The sequence below is a fragment of the Mesoplodon mirus genome (genome assembly GCF_964341445.2).
Source record: "Mesoplodon mirus genome assembly, chromosome: 6".
Lineage (NCBI taxonomy): Eukaryota > Metazoa > Chordata > Mammalia > Artiodactyla > Ziphiidae > Mesoplodon > Mesoplodon mirus.
The window spans coordinates 106,650,193-106,670,858 of NC_138982.1; the positions used below are offsets into that span (position 1 = coordinate 106,650,193).

General features: G+C 36.9%; 2 protein-coding genes across 3 annotated transcripts in view; one reads left to right on the plus strand and one right to left on the minus strand.

Annotated features, from left to right (window-relative positions):
• Positions 1 to 11,789, minus strand: part of ZNF654 (zinc finger protein 654) — a 94,255-nt gene extending 82,466 nt beyond the window's left edge. For both annotated transcript variants that reach the window (XM_082625918.1, XM_082625919.1), the window contains exon 1: positions 11,519 to 11,789. In XM_082625918.1, the coding sequence (XP_082482044.1) occupies positions 11,519 to 11,707 (189 nt within the window). In that variant the 5' untranslated portion in view covers positions 11,708 to 11,789. The remainder of the gene's footprint in view (positions 1 to 11,518) is intronic.
• Positions 11,790 to 11,973: 184 nt separating this feature from the next.
• CGGBP1 (CGG triplet repeat binding protein 1) lies at positions 11,974 to 19,018 on the plus strand. Its single transcript, XM_082626090.1, has 3 exons — positions 11,974 to 12,214; positions 12,805 to 13,010; positions 14,926 to 19,018. Exon 3 carries the CDS (start codon positions 14,945 to 14,947, stop codon positions 15,446 to 15,448), a length of 504 nt encoding a protein of 167 aa, XP_082482216.1. The 5' UTR covers positions 11,974 to 12,214; positions 12,805 to 13,010; positions 14,926 to 14,944; the 3' UTR covers positions 15,449 to 19,018.
• The last annotated feature ends 1,648 nt before the right edge of the window (positions 19,019 to 20,666 follow it).

The following is a 20,666-nucleotide window of genomic DNA, read 5'->3' on the forward strand; positions in this document are numbered from 1 at the left end:
GAGCCTGCGCTCTAGAGCCCGCGAGCCACAACTACTGAGCCCACGTGCCACAACTACTGAAGCCCGCACACCTAGAGCCTGTGCTCCGCTACAAGAGAAGCCACCGCAATGAGAAGCCCATGCACCACAACGAAGAGTAGCCCCCACTCGCCACAACTAGAGAAAGCCCACACACAGCAACAAAGACCCAACACAGCCAAAAATAAATAAATTAATTAATTAATTTAAAAAAAGAGTTAAAGGGCAATATATGTGGAATCTAAAATATGGCACAAATGAAACTATTTACAAAACAGAAACAGACTCACAGACATAGAGATCAGACTTGTAGCTGACAAGGGGAAGGGGGAAGAGAGAGGGATGGACTGGGAATTTGGGGTTGGTAGATGCCAACTATTACATTTAGAATGGACAAACAACAAGGTCCTACTGTATAGCACAGAGAACTATATTCAGTCTCCTGGGATAAACCATAATGCAAAACAATATTTTAAAAAGAATATTAAAAAAAGAATGTGCATATGGTAAAACTAAGTCACTTTGCTGTAAGCAGAGATTGGCACAACACTGTAAACCAACTATACTTCAATTAAAAAAAGGCTAACTAGTAATTCAAAATAATAAAATTTTAACAACAATAATAATAAAAAAAGAGTTAAAGGACAAAATGGCTTCAGTTAACAGAGAGTTTTTAAGAAACTATCAACAGAATAACAGAATAATTTATTTTTTTCAAAAAAATCAAGTTAAGAAAGGACTGCATAAGAGTTAAGTCCCATAAAGAGAAGCAGAAATAGCATATCTGCTCTTTACAAACACAGGATGAAATGTAGCAAATCAAAATAATAAAAAAGGATGAATGAGCTTTAAGATTCTCATAACTCAGTATCTAATCTTTTTTCACAACTTTCTCCCCTCTTGATTATGTTATGTACACTCACTATAGTGAATCTGGATACTTAAAAAAAATCATCCATCATTTTCTGCCCATATATAACCACTATTAACATCTTGGTAATTTCTCTTTTCTAGCTGTGTGACTTGGGGTTAGCTGTTTAACCTCTCTGCATCTAATCTAAAATGAAGATAAAAATAGTATCTATCTCACAGGGTTGTTGAAAAGAATAAATAAGAAAGTAGGACATGAGCTGACATACTTTTTTTGAAAGGGCCAGAAAGCAGCTTATGGGCCATACATTCTCCATCTCAACTACTTAACCCTGCTATATCATGAAATCAGCCATAGAAAATACAGAAGTGAAAGGGCAAACCCGAATAAAGTTTTATTTGCAAAAGTAGGCAGTGCTGCTTGTATCACAATGGCTTACAGCAAAGGTTCATAACCTGTTGGTGTGCCTGGATGATTGTGGTCTGTGTTTGTTTAGCAAGTTTTGAAATTCTTAAGAGAATGTGATAAAAACAAACAAAAAACCTTAGACCCGCTCACCAAGGAAATGTAAATACAACTTTTTTTTGCAAATAATTTCAGCATTCACAGACTTCCTGAAGTACACGAATGACCCCTACGGATTATCATCAAGAAATCCTGTTTCTAGTGAAATAGATCATTTGATTTTTCTTTACAGCACTTTCTCCCTCTAAAATACGGTGAGAATGGACCAGCCTATATTCAAACTGTATAATCCTGCTACAAACAAATTTTTCCACCTAATCTTTTTGTCATTGTACTTTATTTTCCTAGAGCATTATATAGCCATTGAGGACATAATTTTTTAGGGTTGAATAATATTTTAGTTTATGAGGGTTGAAAAATGTTCAACTGTTTTAGATGTTCTGGTTGCTTTTCCATTTTCAACTCATTCCTTTCATTAATTACAATTAATGCTATGATGAATCACTTTAATCCAAATTTATATTTCCTCAGAAATTAATGCTCTAAGTCAAAAAGTACAAATTATTTTTAAAGTTTCTAATATACTTTGATGAATTATGGTTCAGAAAGGTTGTGGTGATTTCTGCTCCCACCATTTGAAAGTGAGATATCCATTTCACCACACCCTCATGAGCATGGAATATAAATATTAAACTTTACTAACAAGTTCTATAATCTGAAAGATCTTTGGCAAAAGCTTTCAAAACATGGTAAAGGACAGATAATAAAGTCTTAAAATGCACATCCACTGTACTCTGGGTTAGTAAGATTTCAAGATATTCAAGGTTGAATCTTAAATAATATGGAAAAACAAACTTTAAAATTTTAATCATTAAGAAAAACATCTAAAATATATTCCATACCCTCCTGCCTTCAAAACACAAGGTAATAACATAAAGTAACAGGTCTGTAATCATAACTCTTGCATTTAAAAAATAACCATTATAGTGAACCACTGCTTCAGATCGAAGCATATCCCACTCAGGTAAGTTGGGGGAAAAAATTAAAAGGTTGAGAATCACTTCTTACAGGGAACCTCTGATAGCTTAAGTTCGATTTTTTTTCCTCTCTTTTACATTCATGAACATCTTTAGTTTCTGCTGCCTTCAGTCTTTTTAAATCACTACTTTTGCTCAGTCAATAATTGCTTAAGTATGCCATAGGACATATCAATACATATGCACAGATGCTATAACAGATACCAAATGCATATTCCTAGAAACAATATATGTGTATATTGGAATGGTTAAGTACACGGGCTCTTGACAGATGGGTCAGGATTCCCACCTGACTTAATCAAACCATTTAACCTCTCTTGGCCTTAAGTTTCCTGATCTGTAAAATGAGAATAATGGCACATACCCTGTGGGGTAGTGGATTAAATGAGACAGAACAGGTAAAAGACTTATCACAGTACCTGACACATGGAAAACACTCAAAATATTATGTTATATACATATATATAGCACTCCAATAAAATAAATAAATCTTCCAGATACTAAAAATATAACACACACATATCAAATCACTGACAACAGTGATTAGCGAATATTTAGAACACTTCAACTTTAGGGTAACCAAAACAGATAGGGTTAATTTTAGTGAACTCTAGTTATAGAACTATATATTAATAAATTGTGTACATGTTTTATTGGGGTATCATATGTGTATACATATTTTCAAGGTACATAGAACAATGTTGTACACTTATGTATTAATATCTACTGATACAACTACTTTTCTAATTTCTCCTTCTCCTTTCACTTCTTTTACCACAAATGTAGCCAGAAAATGAGGATATCCCCTTCTTTCTCAAAGTTAATTAACTGATCAATTACAGTATATCACTCAACTCTGAATAACTACTCCAGTCTGACTCCTGCTCCCATCGTTACATCAAAACAGCTGTTTAAAGTCACCAAAGACCTGCACGTTAATTCAATGGTTGGATCTCATTAGCTTTTGATGCCAGTTACTATTCACTCCATCCTGAAATATTCTCTTTTCTTGTCTTCTGTGACACCATAGTTCCCTGGTTTTCTCCAAGCTCTTTAATCCTTCTCAGACTTCATTTGAAGATTCAACCTCTTCTACCAGGCCATTTAACTATGGAGTTTCTGAAGCTTCACTTCTAAGTCCTCTCACTCTATATTATCTCCTTACGTGAGCTCATTCACACACACGGCTTCAAATACCATCCACACAACTATGATTGACCAGATATCACTTCTGAGCTCTGAATTATGTAAATCTAGCCATCTTTAAGATCTCTTCTTTGGTGAGGATATGCACCTTAAATTCACCAAGTTCAAACTAAACCAAAGAACCCCAGCCAAGTTCAACTTGCCCAAGAATGCCTTTTATTAGCCTGCATTTTATAGTATTATACCTTTTCTTCATAGAACTTATCAAAGTTATACCTACATACAAAAACAGAGACAATGCCTGTTTATCACTATATGCCCAGTGCCTTATACAGTCATTCGTCAGGATCTGGGAGACTGGCTCCAGGACCACCCCACAACCCCTACCCCCGCCCACAGATATCAAAATCTACAGGTGCTCAAGTCTCTCATATAAAATGATGTAGTATTTGAATCTACACATATCCTCCCGTATACTTTAAATCATCTCTAGACTACTTAAATACCTAATACTATGTAAATGCTACGTAAATAGTTGCCGATGTGCAGCAAATTCAAGTTTTGTTTTTTTGGAACTTTCTGGAACTTTTTCCCCGATATTTTTTCATGTCCGGTTGGTTGAACTCGGGGCTGCAGAACCTGCAAATATGGAGGGCCAACACTATAAACAAGCGTCAACCCTAACATCAATGACTCTTTTTTCTACTGTTTAAATGGAAAGCCTTTCAGCTATTTTCACATTCATGGCTGCTTTGGAGAATTGAGGGTATTAAGAGGTTAGTACAAGAGTGTCAATGTACTGAACTTTAGGATCTTATGTGGCACTTTATACAGATTGACCTCCTCTCATATATTTAGTTGCCACCAAGTGTTCCACCATAGCTCTAACCAGGTGATGTTGACTGGGTCTCACCCTAGAGAGCAGACCCAAACTGAATAGAGTGTACTGCTGAAATGATGAACTGACCTGTCAGAGAAATAAGGAGCTAAAAAATAAATGTGATATATATTACATGAAAGCTGAAGATTACCTTGTATTAGATTCATTCGAAATTACAAACCTTAAAAATGCTCTCCAAAACAGACTAGGTACTGCTGTATTTACAGCATAACTAAAATTAACATTTAGTTAAATTACATTAGATCTTAAATGGCCTAATAGCCTTTCCATTACACTTTTTTAATATAAATTTATTTTTTTATCTTTGGCTGTGTTGGGTCTTCGTTGCTGTGCGCGGGCTTTCTCTAGTTGCGGCGAGTGGGGGCTACTCTTTGTGTGGTGCACAGGCTTCTCCTTGTGGTGGCTTCTCTTGTTGTGGAGCATGGGGTGCGGCCTTCAGTAGTTGTGGCACACGGGCTCAGTAGTTGTAGTGCACGGGCTCTAGAGTGCAGGCTCAGTAGTTGTGGCATGCGGGCTCAGTAGCTGTAGCGCACGGGCTTAGTTGCTCCGCAGCATGTGGGATCTTCCTGGACCAGGGCTCAAACCCATGTCCCCTGCATTAGCAGGCAGATTCTTAACCACTGCGCCACCAGGGAAGTCCCTCCATTATATATTAATATACATTTTAAATGGCATATTAATTGACCATATTTTACTGATCATGTTTTATATTTTCAAATACCTCACCAGACACACCTTTTACCATAGCTTTCTTAAATTTAATTTAAAGTTTTCTTTTTTGTTTTTGTTTGTAAATGCTAAGGTATAGTTTACCACATTTTGGCAAGAAAATCAAAAAGATTCTGTGCCAACAGTAACAGTACAATTGGTGTCTTCTCTTTGGCAGAACTGCAGAATAATGGTATCACTAAAAATTTTAAAGCAATGAACTTCATTTAAAAATATTTTCTTCTACCATCTTATCTAGAAAAATTGAGATAAATTTCTTTAAGCCAATGTCATGAGTGGTTATTAGAAAGCAGTAATGAACGTATATTTTAATGCAAGGCTGTGTACAAAGAAGTTACATAAGTTTAGGATCTCATTGGTTAACCTAAAACGACCTTCATAAGTTCACTTAACCAACTCATTAAAAAAAAAAAAAAAAAAGCATTTCACTTATTTTTGAGAAACAAGGAGTTAAAATTTCATCATGCTCAAAATATTCTTGCATTTATTCACAGAAAATAAGCACTCTATGAAATAGGGAGAGAAAAAAATAAAATGTATTTTTTATATTTTATTTTTCCTCTGATTATAAAGATAGTAGGTTTAATCAAGAAAACATAAAAAATAAATAAACGTAAAGAAAAAAATTTAGCTATAAACATATCACTAATAAATTATCCACTGTTAACGATTTGGTATATTTGTTTTCAGTCTTTTTTATTTACAAAAGTGAAATCACCTGTCATCTGTGTCTTTTCAGTCATTATTATACCACTAATTACTATTATACCACAATTAGCACTATTCAATTCTGAAAGTCAACATAAAAAAAGCATAAATAACAACAAAGCATTAGCTCTCCAAACACAGCCAACAAGATCTAGGGTTCATTTTGTTTTGTTTTTCCTTATTATAATAATTATAATAAATAAATAACATAGAGATAAATATCATACTTGCTACAAGAGCTGCAAGTAATTGCCTCTGGGGAAGATGCAGGGAAGAAAAGGGACAGGGAATGACTGCTATTTAAAAAATATTATGGGCTTCCCTGGTGGTGCAGTGGTTGAGTCTGCCTGCCAATGCAAGGGACATGGGTTCGAGCCCTGGTCTGGGAAGATCCCACATGCCGCGGAGCAGCTAGCCCCATGAGCCGCAATTACTGAGCCTGCGCGTCTGGAGCCTGTGCTCCGCAACAAGAGAGGCCGCGATAATGAGAGGCCCGCGCACCGTGATGAGGAGTGGCCCCCACTTGCCGCAACTAGAGAAAGCCCTTGCACAGAAACGAAGACCCAACACAGCCATAAATAAATAAATAAAAATTTAAAAAAAAAAAAAAGCAAAAGAAATCTGAATGAAGTATGGTCTTAAAAAAATAATAAAAAAATAAATAAAATAAAAAATATTAATTATATAATAAAATTATAACCAGTGGCAAAATAGAAAATCAAAAACAAAATAAAAACACAAACAAACAACAATTGCCTCTAAAATATCTTCTTGTTTTCTTCCTTCCTTATTACTAGAATCAGAGACATGTGTCTACCAGGGAAAAAAATACAAAAAAAAAAAAAAAAAACCCAAATCCTAACATTCTTTTCAGATGGGAATAGCTACCAAGATGGAAATGGAAGTTACTGAGTAGAACTTAGGGCAAGATGTTTTTGGCTTACCCCAGAGACACCCTGTTCCTGCTACATGGAACTCAGATGTGATGGCTGGAACTTCAGCAATTATTTTGGATCATGAGGCAAACTTGAGATAGGAAGATAAGGATGACTGATAAGAAAGAGGGAATGATGGTAAAATGATGATAAAGCTACCATATCATCCCTACACTATCCATTCAAGACTTTTCATGTGAGAAATAAATGTGTACTATTGTTTGAGCTGTGTAAGTCAGGCCTCTACTAGCAGCAAAATGCAATTCCTCATATTTAAGTTTTACATGACTCATTAAACCAAGTACATGTAAAACACATATAAAAAGTAACAGCAAATCAAAAAATAATTCCGATTAATTCCAAGACTAGTAAAAACGTATTATTATACCCTAAGAAACTGCTCAAGAAACTATAAATATTATGTAAATTTTATACCAAGACTAAGAGATAAAGCTTGTATTTTCCTAAAACAATTAAATTTTCATTTCTCTAAAGTAAGAGGCATTAGCACGTATTCTACAAAACTATGAAGCAAACCCTTTTTCTGTTAGATTATCTCTTTATCTATTAAAGTGCCGGGTACCCAGTAGCTGCTTAAAATTATTTGAGGATCATTAGAGACTTTTTTTAAGACATAAAGTACCCACTAAGGGTTCCAAAGTAAGATTATAGCAGGGTTTCTCAACTTTGGCACTATTGATATTTTGGACCAGATAATTCTTTGTCGTTAGGGCTGCCCTGTGCATTGCAGGGTGTTCAACAACATCTCTGGCCTCTACGCACTAGATGCCAGCAGCAACCCCCCAATTAAGACAATCAAAAATATCTCCCGACACTGCCCAATGTCCCCTACAGGAAATAAAATCTGAAAAAAAAAATGTAGTTGTTTTTGCAAATCATTTAGTGCTTCATCAGGAACATTTGGCTTTTCTAGTTAAATAACAGAATTTTAGAATTGTAACATCTCTAAATTCTCTCTAAAGTTGATTGTGGTATACAAACTCAAAGTGACCTACAGATTAGGTTATCTCTAATGTCCCTCTTAAACCTTCAGAGGATTTCACATGAAAGAAATATTAATAGCTTCTATCTATTTAAGCCTATCTATGTGCTAGGTATAGTACTGAGCACTTCATGTTCATTCTCTCATTTTATACTCCTGACATCCTCGTGGGATGGCTACTTAACCCCACTGAAATAAATAATTTTAAAGTCTATTTTAGTCAATAAATCAAAGTGCTTCCAGAAATAATTATTTATCATTCATTATATTCACTCTGGCACTGAACTAAGAAGGTACCTTTACTTGCTTAATTTACAATTTATGATAAAAAATATTTCAATATATCTAGCAACAAAATTAAGTTGAATTACCACAAACTTCAGGAATCGGGGAAATGTTCACAGCCCCTAACAAGTCCGAGAAATAATAATTAACTGTTTCTTGGAATATTTTTTATACTGTGGCATAATGAAAGAGTATTTTTTAAATTTTTCATCCATGATTCCCTGAGTTCTTCCAGTAACCTTTTTTTTCTCCTTTGTACAACTTCACAAAGAAAAAAAAAAATCACTTTATAATTATTTGAGGATTCATCTGTAATTTCAATCTGTTGTTCAGGAGAAATTGAAGGCTGGGTCCAAAATCCCAGCTTCTTCACCTGACAAATTAACTTGTTCAGGCCTCAATTTCAACTATGTAACTTGCACAACAAGACCTATCTGAAGGCCTTAAGAGTTAGTAGGTCCTCAATAAAAATTACATTCCTCTTCCTTTCATCCTGAAATTAAACATCAGCTAAGTGCCAATTCTATTTAAGCAATTGTTGAGAGTCCACTAATAAGAGCCAAGGGAGGATATGATGGGGCAGTTAGTCTAACATTATTCAGTGTAACTGGAAATGAACACATTCAGTCTCCCAAATCCATCAACTCAAAAATTCTGTAGCCTAAGCCCTTAGTTTGAGATTTTTAATTACTATGCTTGTATTGTTTCTCAAATAGAAAAGTATATCATCAAATACACTGAGTACATGCATAATTTTTCACTTATATTATCTAGTCTTCTGTTTTACTTTTCCCTGTGGTAAAAGACACAAAACCATTTTTGAAAAGAAGTGTTCCTTCCTCTCCCTTCACCCACACAACTAACTGCCAAGAAATTTTGATTCATATTTCTCTCTAAAAGGAGGAAGATAAATTGGAGCCTTTCTTCTCAACTTCACAAGGCTCTGTGTATAATTCATATATTTAGTTAACTGTCACCAACCCAAGTGCATATTATCCATTTTATGGATTACACACAATTAAGTCATTTACTAATGAAGGCAAGTTACCCTTAGCGAACATTAGGAAACCAAACGTTTAAAAAGAAACAATCTTTAGGAATTAGATTATATAATCTACTGCTTCCCTTACTGGCAAATAAAACAGAATTACTATACTAGAATTTTAATAATCGGTTGGTAAAATTCAACTTAATACAGGTAATCTTTCATTCCATCTAAAAGTTTTAATACAAAAAAGGACTTCACAAAGCTCACCTACAAGGTGGAACCAGACAAGAACTCTAAGAAGAGATCGTTTGGTAATCTAGAGTATTATAAAATATGTTATGAGGGTTCAGGTAGAAGTTGGTAACATGAAAGTATATCAGTATAACACTCATAATTTAGCAATATAAAATAGAAGTTCATTAAGTTCTTCCTGTTTAGTTTTGCTTCCTTGGATATTTTAGGAGGTAGTGGAGTTTTATAAAACAGTCAACTTCATTTGTTCTTAAAATAATTTACTGTCACTATTCAGACACCGCATTTCACAAACTAAATTTATTCATTTGTTCTTAAAGTTGATTTCAAGAAACAGAATAAGAGTAATTAAGAGTTCTCCAAAAATGTTCTGGCCCTCAAATTAAATTTCACATTCTACAGCAAGTAAGGGTTATCTGTTCAGGTAAATTTACAAAGCTAAATGTAACCAAAGCCAAGTTGCTCATTAATGATATAAAAAGCAAAATACAGAAAAAGATAAAAAGACTTTCTGCTTATGACTATATTAAAAAGAGCAACTGTAACCTAATTTTTCAGAAGTTTAAAACTCCTGTAGATACAAAGTCTACTGATAACATGGTTTCTAGATATAGAACATAGAAGACAAGCTCTGTAAAGACACTGAACCTCTAAATCCTGAATGCCAATACCAACAAAAAAATTTTTAATAAAGTCACTAGAGAGCAATGCCAAAGAAAATTGACATACCCTTTACACCAAGACAATTTCCACTGTCAAACCAACCTATCTATTGGGGGAAGGGGGGATGAAATCAAAAAACAGTTTAAAGTATTAAAAACTTACCGGAATATGTCAACCCAGCCTTTTTCTTTCAATGCTTGGAAATACATAAAATCAAATTTCAGCAAACATTATGCCCACTTCTGCTTAACTTTATTTCCTACTTGTTACCGGAATGAAATTAATGGCTTACTTTAATTAATATGTAAAGGATCCAAACCCTTTACCTATTCATTCCTTTAATTACTATCCCTATTTGACAGAAGAGGAAAGAAACTAAGGCACAAAGAAGTGAAGTAATTTGTTCAAGATAACACAGCTAGAGGTAGTAGAGCCATGACTTGAACGCTATATAGCCAAGATAATAAACAAATAAAGGAATGGGGTGGAAAAGGAGCAGTTAAATTTTTTTTCCAAAAGAGTTTGCAAAGTAAGAGTGTTGTGAAAGAGAACAAAATGTTTAAACTATAAATATATGTAGATGTGAACGTAGATAACACAAATTTTACCCCTACACAAGTACTTTGGTGCTTTAATATTTGATTATGGTCAAACATTCTAAACTACATCAAATTTTAGTGGCAGTCGACCAAGTAAATAATGTACTGTCACTATTCAGACACTTTTCTTTTTTTTTAACAAGCTAAATAAAATACACTATAATTTAAAGGAAGGGGGTTGGTGGTGATGTAACTGGAGCAATAGTTTCAAGAAAGCTGCTTTCTCTATTAGCAGTTAATTAGAAAAGAGCTTGCGTGTATCGGGGAAAGGGGTAAGAAAAAGAAAGATGACAATCCCACTGCCTTAACCCCACCTCCCAAAAAAGTAACTAAGTCACTGTGGGTCAGCGCCTAAACCAGCTGGAAAACCGGCCCAGCGGGGTCTTGCGAAGAGATGACAGGAGACCCTAGCAGAGGGGGAGGGGTGGCGATGACAGAAGAGGGGGCGGTAGAGAGATGGCAAGCCTCCCATCTCCGGAAAAGGGGAGAATACGGGGGCAAGGGGCGGAGAAGGGAAGGCAGGAAACGTTGCCAGAGATTCCAAATGAGGTGACAAGAAACCGGGTAGGAAACACAAGAAAGGCGGGACCCTCGGGCAGAAAGGGGTCTGTTTGGGGCAGGGGAGGCTTGTCAGTACAGAGCTTTCCAGCCAGCTGGCCTTCCTTCTCTCCAGCCCCTCCACCCCCGACAAACTCTCACTTTCTCAGCAACCCTAAACCTGCGCAGGTCATCCCCGTCCCGCTCCCCGCCCCCCACCCCAAGCCGGATAGGTGGAGGGGGGAGCTTCACCCTCACGCTCCTTGTTGGGCTGGTGGCGCGAGCGCTGGACACAGCCCAAATTCGGGGACGGGAAGACCAGGAAAAGCAGGGAGGCCCAGGACCTGGCTGACAAGTCCTGGCGGCCGACGGGCGCCTCACCTGACAGAAGCGTCGGCAGTAATCCCGACTGCTGATCCCGACGCCGCCGCCACGGCAGCTGCCGCCGCCAGCGCCGCCTCTGCCATCGCCCGCAGCTCTAAGCCCGAGAGGGCCTGGCGGGGACTCCACAATGGCCACGAGCTCTTCTCCGAGGCGTTCGGCCTCTTGGTCGCTCTCTTCCTCCGCCATGAGGCTCTCGCCGCCCAGCGCGTACCAGCCCCTGCGCCTCCGCCGCTGTAGCTGCCTCGGCTAACCTCCTCCTCCTCCTCTAGTTCCCTCCCCCTTCCCTCCTCCCCAGCCGGACAGGGGCCTCTAGGCTGGCTCTACTTCCGGCTCCGCCCACCCACGCCCCCAGTTTTTATTGGAGAGCTCAAGCTGCCAATCATGTACATGTCCACCCTTCCACTACTATTGGCCAAATCAGCCGTCTGTTTGATAGATCCGCGGTCCGTTGGTCAATGTTCTTCGGCGGTTGCTGGGGACCGCCTACGAGCTCTCCCATAGGCGGCGCAGGAGGACTGGGCTCGGCGGGGGACACGGCGGCCGCTGCGGGGCTCGATCGGGCAACGGCGACGGCGGTGGCGGCGGTGGCGACTGGTCCTCCTCCTTCACCCCATTGCACCTCCTTTTCTTCCTCTTCCTTTTCTTTTCGGCCGCGTATCGTCCACTTCCCCTCAAGGCGGCCCCAATCCTACGGTACCAAGGAGCTAGGGAGGCCGAGGGTGGGCCCGACCGTTGGTGCGAGCTGTGGGCCCGGGGCCTTCCGGCCCGAAGCGCGAGCCGGGGGCGGGGCCGGGGCGCTGTTGTCGGCGGGAGGAAGAGGGAGGGGACGGGAAGCCTGACAGCGGCCGCCTCCGCCAGGCCCCTGCTGCCTCCTCCCTTGAGACTGCCGCCAACTCGGCTGTCGAGTTCCCGGGCCCACGGCCGGCAGCTGGGACTCGGCCCTGCCCAGCTAGCGGGTAGGAGCGGTGGGGCGCCGGCGTGCTGGGCTCCGCGCGGGAGGAGGGAGTCTAGACGCCGGGCGCGTCGCGAGCCCCGCCTTTCCCTCCTCCCGAACCCTGGGGCTTGGGCGCCCGGGGAGGTGCAGATCCGAGCGCACCACTGTGGAGGGACTGGGATGAGGAGAGTTGGGGTAAACGTTGGGATCCAAATTTGTGGTGTGGACTTAGGGTGATTTTAAGCACACCTGCGTGGTTGTTGTGGACGTTCTTGTTCGTTTTTTCATCCACCCTTTTTCCTTCCCCCTCCCCCATTTTTTCTTTCCATTTGTTTTTCGTGTTTTACAGTGAAAGGCATGACTTCCCAGCACCTCAGGGAAAATAGGGTGCAAGCCCAGAAACTATTTCCACACCACCACTTGTTGAAAAACTGATTCGAAGGCATCTCCGGGTTTGAACAAACTGAAAGTGCCAGGATTTCATGCGTCTTTGGTTTTGCGCTGGAGACCCTTCGCTACTAGGTATCAAGACGAGAAAAACTGGAAACTAATCTGGTAAACATTTAAACTTGAAAACTTCTGTTGAGTTTTATTTTTATCTAGTAAATGATTTGCTTCTTTTGTTGGCCAATTCTTGCTCTTAACTTTGTAACTTCCTCGTTTAAAATATCTTTACTTCTATGGAAAACACTTTCGTTCTTCGGTTCTGTAAACTTGAGCATCCTCTACTGGGTGGATATTTACCTCTGCAGTAACACGAATATACTTTAAAACTTAAAAGATTTTGGAATGTATAGGCCTTTCATATTAGCACAAGTGATTGCGCGTTTTATGCTTCAAAGAATAACGAACATGTTAATTGTTTTAGAGTATGAAATCCAAAGACAGAAGACTTTTCAAATAGAATGATTTAAGCATTACTGGGCACAAATATGTAATGTTTTTCATAAATAGCTTAGAACCATTCATTATAATTGGGACTGACTTGCTATATGATTTTAAAACACATACCATTAACTTAAAGTACAAATATGTGTAATGGTAATTCACTATTTAGTAAGCAGGAATTGTCTTACCTGCCATTGAAAACCTATAACCTAAATAGTATTTGACACAAGAGCCTTGCGTTAAACACATTTTTAATGGGAAAAAAAAAGAATTAAACCTATTAAAACCTAAACTTGATCATACTTTCCAAAATTTCTTTGGAATGTTGAGTTCTTCTCTGAGGTTATGTCCACAGGTGTCTAATACATAAATTCTTTTTGAGAGAGATTTCATGATAACCAGCTGTGAATTCTGTAGCATAGATTAACGGAATACTCCATTGTTTCTGATTACACTTATAAAGTACAGTTCTTCAGAGCATACCTGGGAATTTTTCTCTAATGTATTTAAACAGAACAGAATTCCATCTTGAATTCTTTCAAATTCATTTCAATTTCTTATATCTAGGTTAATGTAAGAGCTTAATCCAATGGCATGGCCTCAGGGAACAAATGGTTATCACTTACAACTTCTGTTATCTCAAGTTTTCAGTGCCCATAACCTTACGATTTTGGCAGTGATCACAAAAAATTGTTTTGGGGTTAAATTGAGAAATTATTAAGCTGCTTCTGAGTTAAATATTTGGAAAAATAGAGAAGATAATCACTTATTCCATATCAACAAATTGTGATTGAGCATCTGTCATGTACAAGATACTGTGTTCTTAGTTTTGGTCTAACTTAATAGTTAAATAAGTGAAATAAGTATTAGCAGATGTAAATATTCTTTAATGGAAAAAAAGTGTTGGATAAGGCACTTTGCATAGCTTGTCTATCACCTTTTGGGAAGGTATCTTAGTAGAGGTGTATATGCATTAAAAAAAATGACTTACTTTGAGCTCTGTATTTTGACTTTAAAATTTAACATGTTGCTACTTTTAATTGCATTTGGCCTGTGTTCTTTCTTGGTTTTTACTTTCTTTCTTCTCAGAACAATTTTGGAAATTATATTCAACTTCATATAGAATTATGCCAGTTTAGTGGCCCACCTGTTTGAACAAACTTTGTACACAGTTCCTTGCAGTTATTTTCCTAAAATATGTTGCCCCAGAACTGTGAAGGGAAAGAAGTTCTTTTAAACTTGAACACATATCTAAATTGGATGAGATTAATACCATAAATGTTGACCTGTAGTTAGGTTTTTCTAAAGGATAGTGACATCTGGGATAGTTCTTTTTTCATACTTTGAATTTATTTGAATTTCATCAAAATCAAGGAATGGACCTAGTTGTTACTAGTAACTTGCTCTGGTTTTGCCTTCCCTTAACATATCTCAGGTAAGTTAAGACTTAATAGACACACGGTCTATTAATTGGAATTCAGTTTTCTGAAGCCTTTAATCTTAAAATGTTTATACCTACCTTTTTATTATTCCTTCCCTCATGAGGTATTGTTATAACACTCTGTTTCTCTTGTCTTGAAAGAACCCTATTCAAAGTCAGAATGGAAAGATTTGTAGTGACAGCACCACCTGCTCGAAACCGTTCTAAGACTGCTTTGTACGTGACTCCCCTGGATCGAGTCACCGAGTTTGGAGGTGAGCTGCACGAAGATGGAGGAAAACTCTTCTGCACTTCTTGCAATGTGGTTCTGAATCACGTTCGCAAGTCTGCCATTAGTGACCACCTCAAATCAAAGACTCATACCAAGAGGAAGGCAGAATTTGAAGAGCAGAATGTGAGAAAGAAGCAGAGGCCCCTAACTGCATCGCTTCAGTGCAACAGTACTGCGCAAACAGAGAAAGTCAGTGTTATCCAGGACTTTGTGAAAATGTGCCTGGAAGCCAACATCCCACTTGAGAAGGCTGATCACCCAGCAGTCCGTGCTTTCCTGTCTCGCCATGTGAAGAATGGAGGCTCCATACCCAAGTCAGACCAACTGAGGAGAGCATATCTGCCTGATGGATATGAGAATGAGAATCAACTCCTTAACTCACAAGATTGTTGACAAGGAGGTTACCACCATTGTGATCAAGATAAATAATGTGGAGTATTAAAGTTATGTGTTGATTGTGTGGTTCATTTTTATATTTATTTCATTTTAAATCATGTGATGCAGAATAGTTTTGCAATGTATATATAGTTGCAGGCAAAAAAAAAGAAAACATAAAAAAAAAGAAACCTCACTGCAAAACATATTGTTAATTTTAGTCACCAATGGTGTAAAGCAAAACTTAGGGTTTAGAGTGTGCTAGGATACCTGAAACCTGATGGTTATCTTTAAAATTGATGGTTTTTCTCCTGAAATGTTTGTGCATGGAAGAACTGCCCTGCTTTTTTACCCCACTGCCATGTATGATTATTCCTTGTGAGATTACCTAATTACTTGGATTGAAGACTAGCCTAGGAAATTGAAGCTGCTGCCAGGCAATACCACTCACAGTAACTTAAAGGAATTATTTCTGATAAGAGGATCCTCAAAAAGGAAGGGATGGTGGGAAACTATTCTTACATCTTCAGATTCCTAGCAGAAAATGATTGTTTATTTCAGACTATGCTTTACTTGTATATGATGTAGTTAACTATCTTTCAGTTCCTCACTGTCTTTTTTCCTTTTTTTTTTTAAAGGCTTATTGTTGTATTTTAGTAGCAGCTTCAAGTGACCAAAAGACTAAAATCTTTTAACGTCAGTGCCAAAAGCCACCGGGAATTTTGCAGTGACACGATTTTAGTCTCGTACTATAAACACAAATTTTCGAACCATAGCTTTCGTTTCAAGCATCATCTTGAATTTGCAAACTTTTTTTTTTATGTCTTGGTGTTAAAAGACTTCAAGATTGGCATTTTAATTTAAACAGGTAGACATTTTATGATTGAGTTTCCTGTTTTTACAGAGAATTAGTAATTACTTTTTGGCTGACAGATCAGATGATAAGGAAATTACTTTTTATGCATTAATTTTTCCACAGGATTTTATAAGAGTATTTAGATAGACTAGAAACAAGTTTACTTACTTTCACTTTTATGTGCTTTGCCTCTGGTGGTATAAGGTTTTTAAACATAGATGGTAAACCGTTGTCTAAAAATACTGGCAAGATTTTTGTAATGGAGATCTGGCAGTATCCTGCATAACTGTTTGGGTGAGGAAATAATTCTGTTAAAGGTCAACCATGTTCAGGAAATGATCTCTATCTGAATTCCACTATCCTGTAAGGTTATTAAAGTGGCTTAGCCCAGATATGTCCTCTTTGTTGGATACCCAAATTATATTTTTAAAAAATTAAACAGCTGAAAACCTGGAGTAGAGCTTTAAAAAAAGTCATAAAGTCTTTGAAAACACTCAAGTTAAAAATCTTTATAAAATATATTTCTATTACAAAGCACTGACAAAAGATGCCCTATGTGACTTAGAGGGAGTTATCTTTGAGGTCATTTTACCACAAGTCTTCATTAAAAAACAGCCAAAGTGAATAAGAAAAAAATTAGATATTAGGTTTTTCAGAATCGGCTTTCCATGTCTAAATTTTTTTGGTGGACTTATGTTCCTAGTATGAGGTGTCAAAGTGCCCATCTTATTTTAGATTTTATGTGGGCTTTTTTTGTTGTTGTTTTCATTTTTAAATAAGTCTGCCACCAAAAAAAAAAAAAAATCACTTGTCAAAATTCGAGCTACCAGTTTTTCTCATGTTCAGTTAAAGTAGCACAATTAATGCCCCGAATAGTGCTCTCATTTGTTAAGCACATGCAAGAGGAAACCAGCGGCAAAACATAACCAAAATGTACTTTGCTTTTACTTCCTCTAGTAAAGAATTTGCAGGCAACCGTGTTTAGCTTGAATTACCTAAGATGGTACAAGATTAAGAAACTCAGAAAATAATTGATTTTTATAGCAGTATTTTCAGAATACAAAGATAAGGTTAGATATACAATCATTCTAATTTTTTCAAGACTTTCATGTGATTCAGACTGCTCCCTATTGTTCGGACATTAATTTGCACTAACAGCAAACACATAGTGGCAGAACGGCTTTGAGTAGTCCTAAACAGTAAACTGGATGACGTTGTACTAGAAAAATACCAATAATTCACATTTGAGTTTCTAGCAGTTTGATGATCATTTAGGTCCCATATAGCTTAATGTATTTCTCCAGGCTCCTAACTTTTCGTATATCCAGTATATATAGGGGCATAATCTGTCCTCCTGTTAGGATTATATCATGTCCTTAGAAGCGTTTTCCATCCTGTTGTGGAGGTTTAATGTGTTTCTTTACTGATTATGAAACTTTTCGTTCCCTGAAACTGGTTAACTTTACTTCATGGTTAAAAAGATCAGGCAGAATGATTGTCTTAGCCTGCTCAAACTGGTACAAGTTTGTGAAACCGTGGTTAGCATACGTTGGGTAACATGGAGAATGTCTAAGAGGCATATGCTGCTGTGGAGGTGTGGACGTGTGTACAGAGCTCTCAATCTTAACTATATAGTGTTAGTGTGATGCTATAGGGAAAAACACATTTTTTCTATTTTATAAGTTGTATGCATAAACATAAGATTTGTAATGTTTCATTTATAAACTGCCTTCAACACATGCTTACCTGTTAATAGTGTTTTCTCAAAGTATAGTATGTCTTCCAGAATTTCACTATATGCTTACAGTAAATAGTTCCTAGCTTGTTGAAATGTTAAATTCCTTGTTGGTTTCTTTTGATTCTCTGGGGCATATAGCAAGCCTGAAAGACATTATAATCATTTCTTACAGGGTGGAAATTTAGAAAGATTGTGTATTGGAGCCTAAATAGTTATTTTATTCATTATCATCTTTGAGTAAGACATTTTTTCTTTTTTTTTTTTTAAACAAATGTTACTTCCAGTTAACGCATTTGGCCCTACTGAATTTCAGGGACCAAAATACCTATACTTAAAAAGTTGTGTATCTTACAGTTGTAACCAATTAAGTATCAGCTTGGGATTGTTCAGAAGTCTTCATTGCTTAGAAACTATTGTAAGTAACAGTTGGCAAGATCTCTAAGCAGAAAGTTCCATGTTAAAGTCTTTTGCCTGAAAGAATTTGTATGTAAATGTTAATGGAAAACACATTTAAAATAAAACGTAAGGTGGCCCCAAACAAAAGCCACAAACAATTTGTCATTTGGTGCTTAGTCTTTGTAAGGGCTCTCTGTGGTTTGACTTGCCCCAGCTGCCTTTAAATGAGTACAGATCACCTTAAAACATGTTTATTAAATAGAAGATTCATTCTATAATTTAATTGAAAATCTTAGCCTAAAATAAGTTGCTTTGGCTTCTAGCCAGCACTCGTTAAAATGTGAATAGTGAAGTGACTATCCTAAACCTGGTTTATCTCAATCCATACTACCATAGACTTTTGAGGTAAATACAGTTCTTATGTAGTGGTATTCTACTTGTATCCAGAATACTGTATTCATTAAAATTTTACTATGTTCATTTTTGTATTCCCTTGCTTATTTTTTTTGCTCACGCATGTATCCTTAGTATAAATGTGTCGCTTTTAAAGTTTTGTCTCTGTGACTTTTAGAAATAAATTTCAAAAATTGTTTCAGAAGTTTTTGAAAGCATGTTTTTGTGGGTCAATAGCATATATTTCATAATTCCAACAGATGAATAAAACTTTACTAACTTAGATTTATTTTTCTACTAGTTATATCTCTTTGTAAGATTATTAGTCCTTATGTCCAATGTAAAAGTATATATATTCTGTCAAACCAAATTTACATCATAGCTACAGATAGCCCCTTTCCCCTAAAATTATATAGGTAATATTTAAATAAGCTTAATCAGTGCTTTTAATTGGAAACATACTCTAACTTTCTACCTTTAGAAAGGCTAATTATGGAAGACAAGGACCTAATTTGCATCTCGTAAGTTTTATTGGGTTTTTGAAAAATACTCTTATCAGCACTGGGGAGAAAATGCATAGAAGTGGAAAATTGTCTTTAATTAGTTTTACATAGTTTTAAGGACAGCTATTCCTCCTTCTGTTTACTTCTATTTGGAAAAAATTGATGAATTTATAAAGTAATTGACTTGTTTTTTCTGAAATCAAAACGGTAGAAAGGACCTTAAGAAATTAGTCAATACTTCTGTTTCCAGCTTAATATCTCCAAACCAACAGAGGCTTGTCTTCATTTTTCCTAAAGAATCTCATCATAACCTTTATTAAATGTAAACCAATTGAATGTGTGTGCCTTTGGGTCTCATAATAGTTCCTTTTTTTTCTTTCTGTGTGTAAACTGAGTTGTATTTTGCACCTGTAATATGGTATCTCATGATGCAAAGATGTTCCTGGGATCAGACTAGCTAACCTAGCCCAGTAAAGACGAAAACTAGGAAGTAGAATAGGACTTAAACTTATGACGTGATGCATTTGATACATATGGCATGACTTCCATCTGATTACCCCTCTAATATGTTACTTGATTTCATTTGTTTTATATGCATACTATTTAGAATGAATGCTTAGATCTCTCTTGTTTAAATGTTGGAATCAAATAATTTAAAAGTCCATGGCCTCAAGTTCTTGGTTAAATTTGAATAATATGCAATCAACTAGTACTTACTGAGTTCTTATCATGTGCTTGACGCTACTCCAGCCATGCTACTCTAGTGGCTACTCTAGCCACTCCATCACATCTACTCTAGCCACTCCATCACATCTACTCTACATCAGAGAAAATAAAGATGATTTATTGTCGCTAACACAGTGATGGGGGCAGAAGAGCGGGAGGGCACATATTGTCTTATCTAGCCAACTTCTTTAAGCATTCCTTGTAAGACTAGTAAATTAGCAACAAAATAGTTATCATTGGTTTCATCTTCACTCTCCAAGTCTTATTTTGTACAGGAAGAGCAATAAAATTTGAAAATTTCCAAATTAAATGGTGTGCATATCCTTTGAAAATCTGGTAGTATATGTTATACAGAAACTATCAATTTCCAGATTAAATTCTATTAAACAATGGGATTGACCAATGTAAATAAGAACCTGCGACACATTTTACTGCAATGCCCATGATACATCAAGAGCTTCATTGAATACAGAATATCCAGATAGTCACTGGTGTACCTAATCAATTAGACATTAACTAATGATGATCATAATCCAAACCCCTGAGCTGGTATGTATATTAAATGACAGATTCTACAACCTTTTCTGTTTAAGCATACAAGGAATCAGTATGTAATAGAACACA

Excerpts from the sequence above, each read along its gene's own strand:
- CGGBP1 (XM_082626090.1), top strand. The coding sequence starts at position 14,945 with ATGGAAAGATTTGTAGTGACAGCACCACCTGCTCGAAACCGTTCTAAG.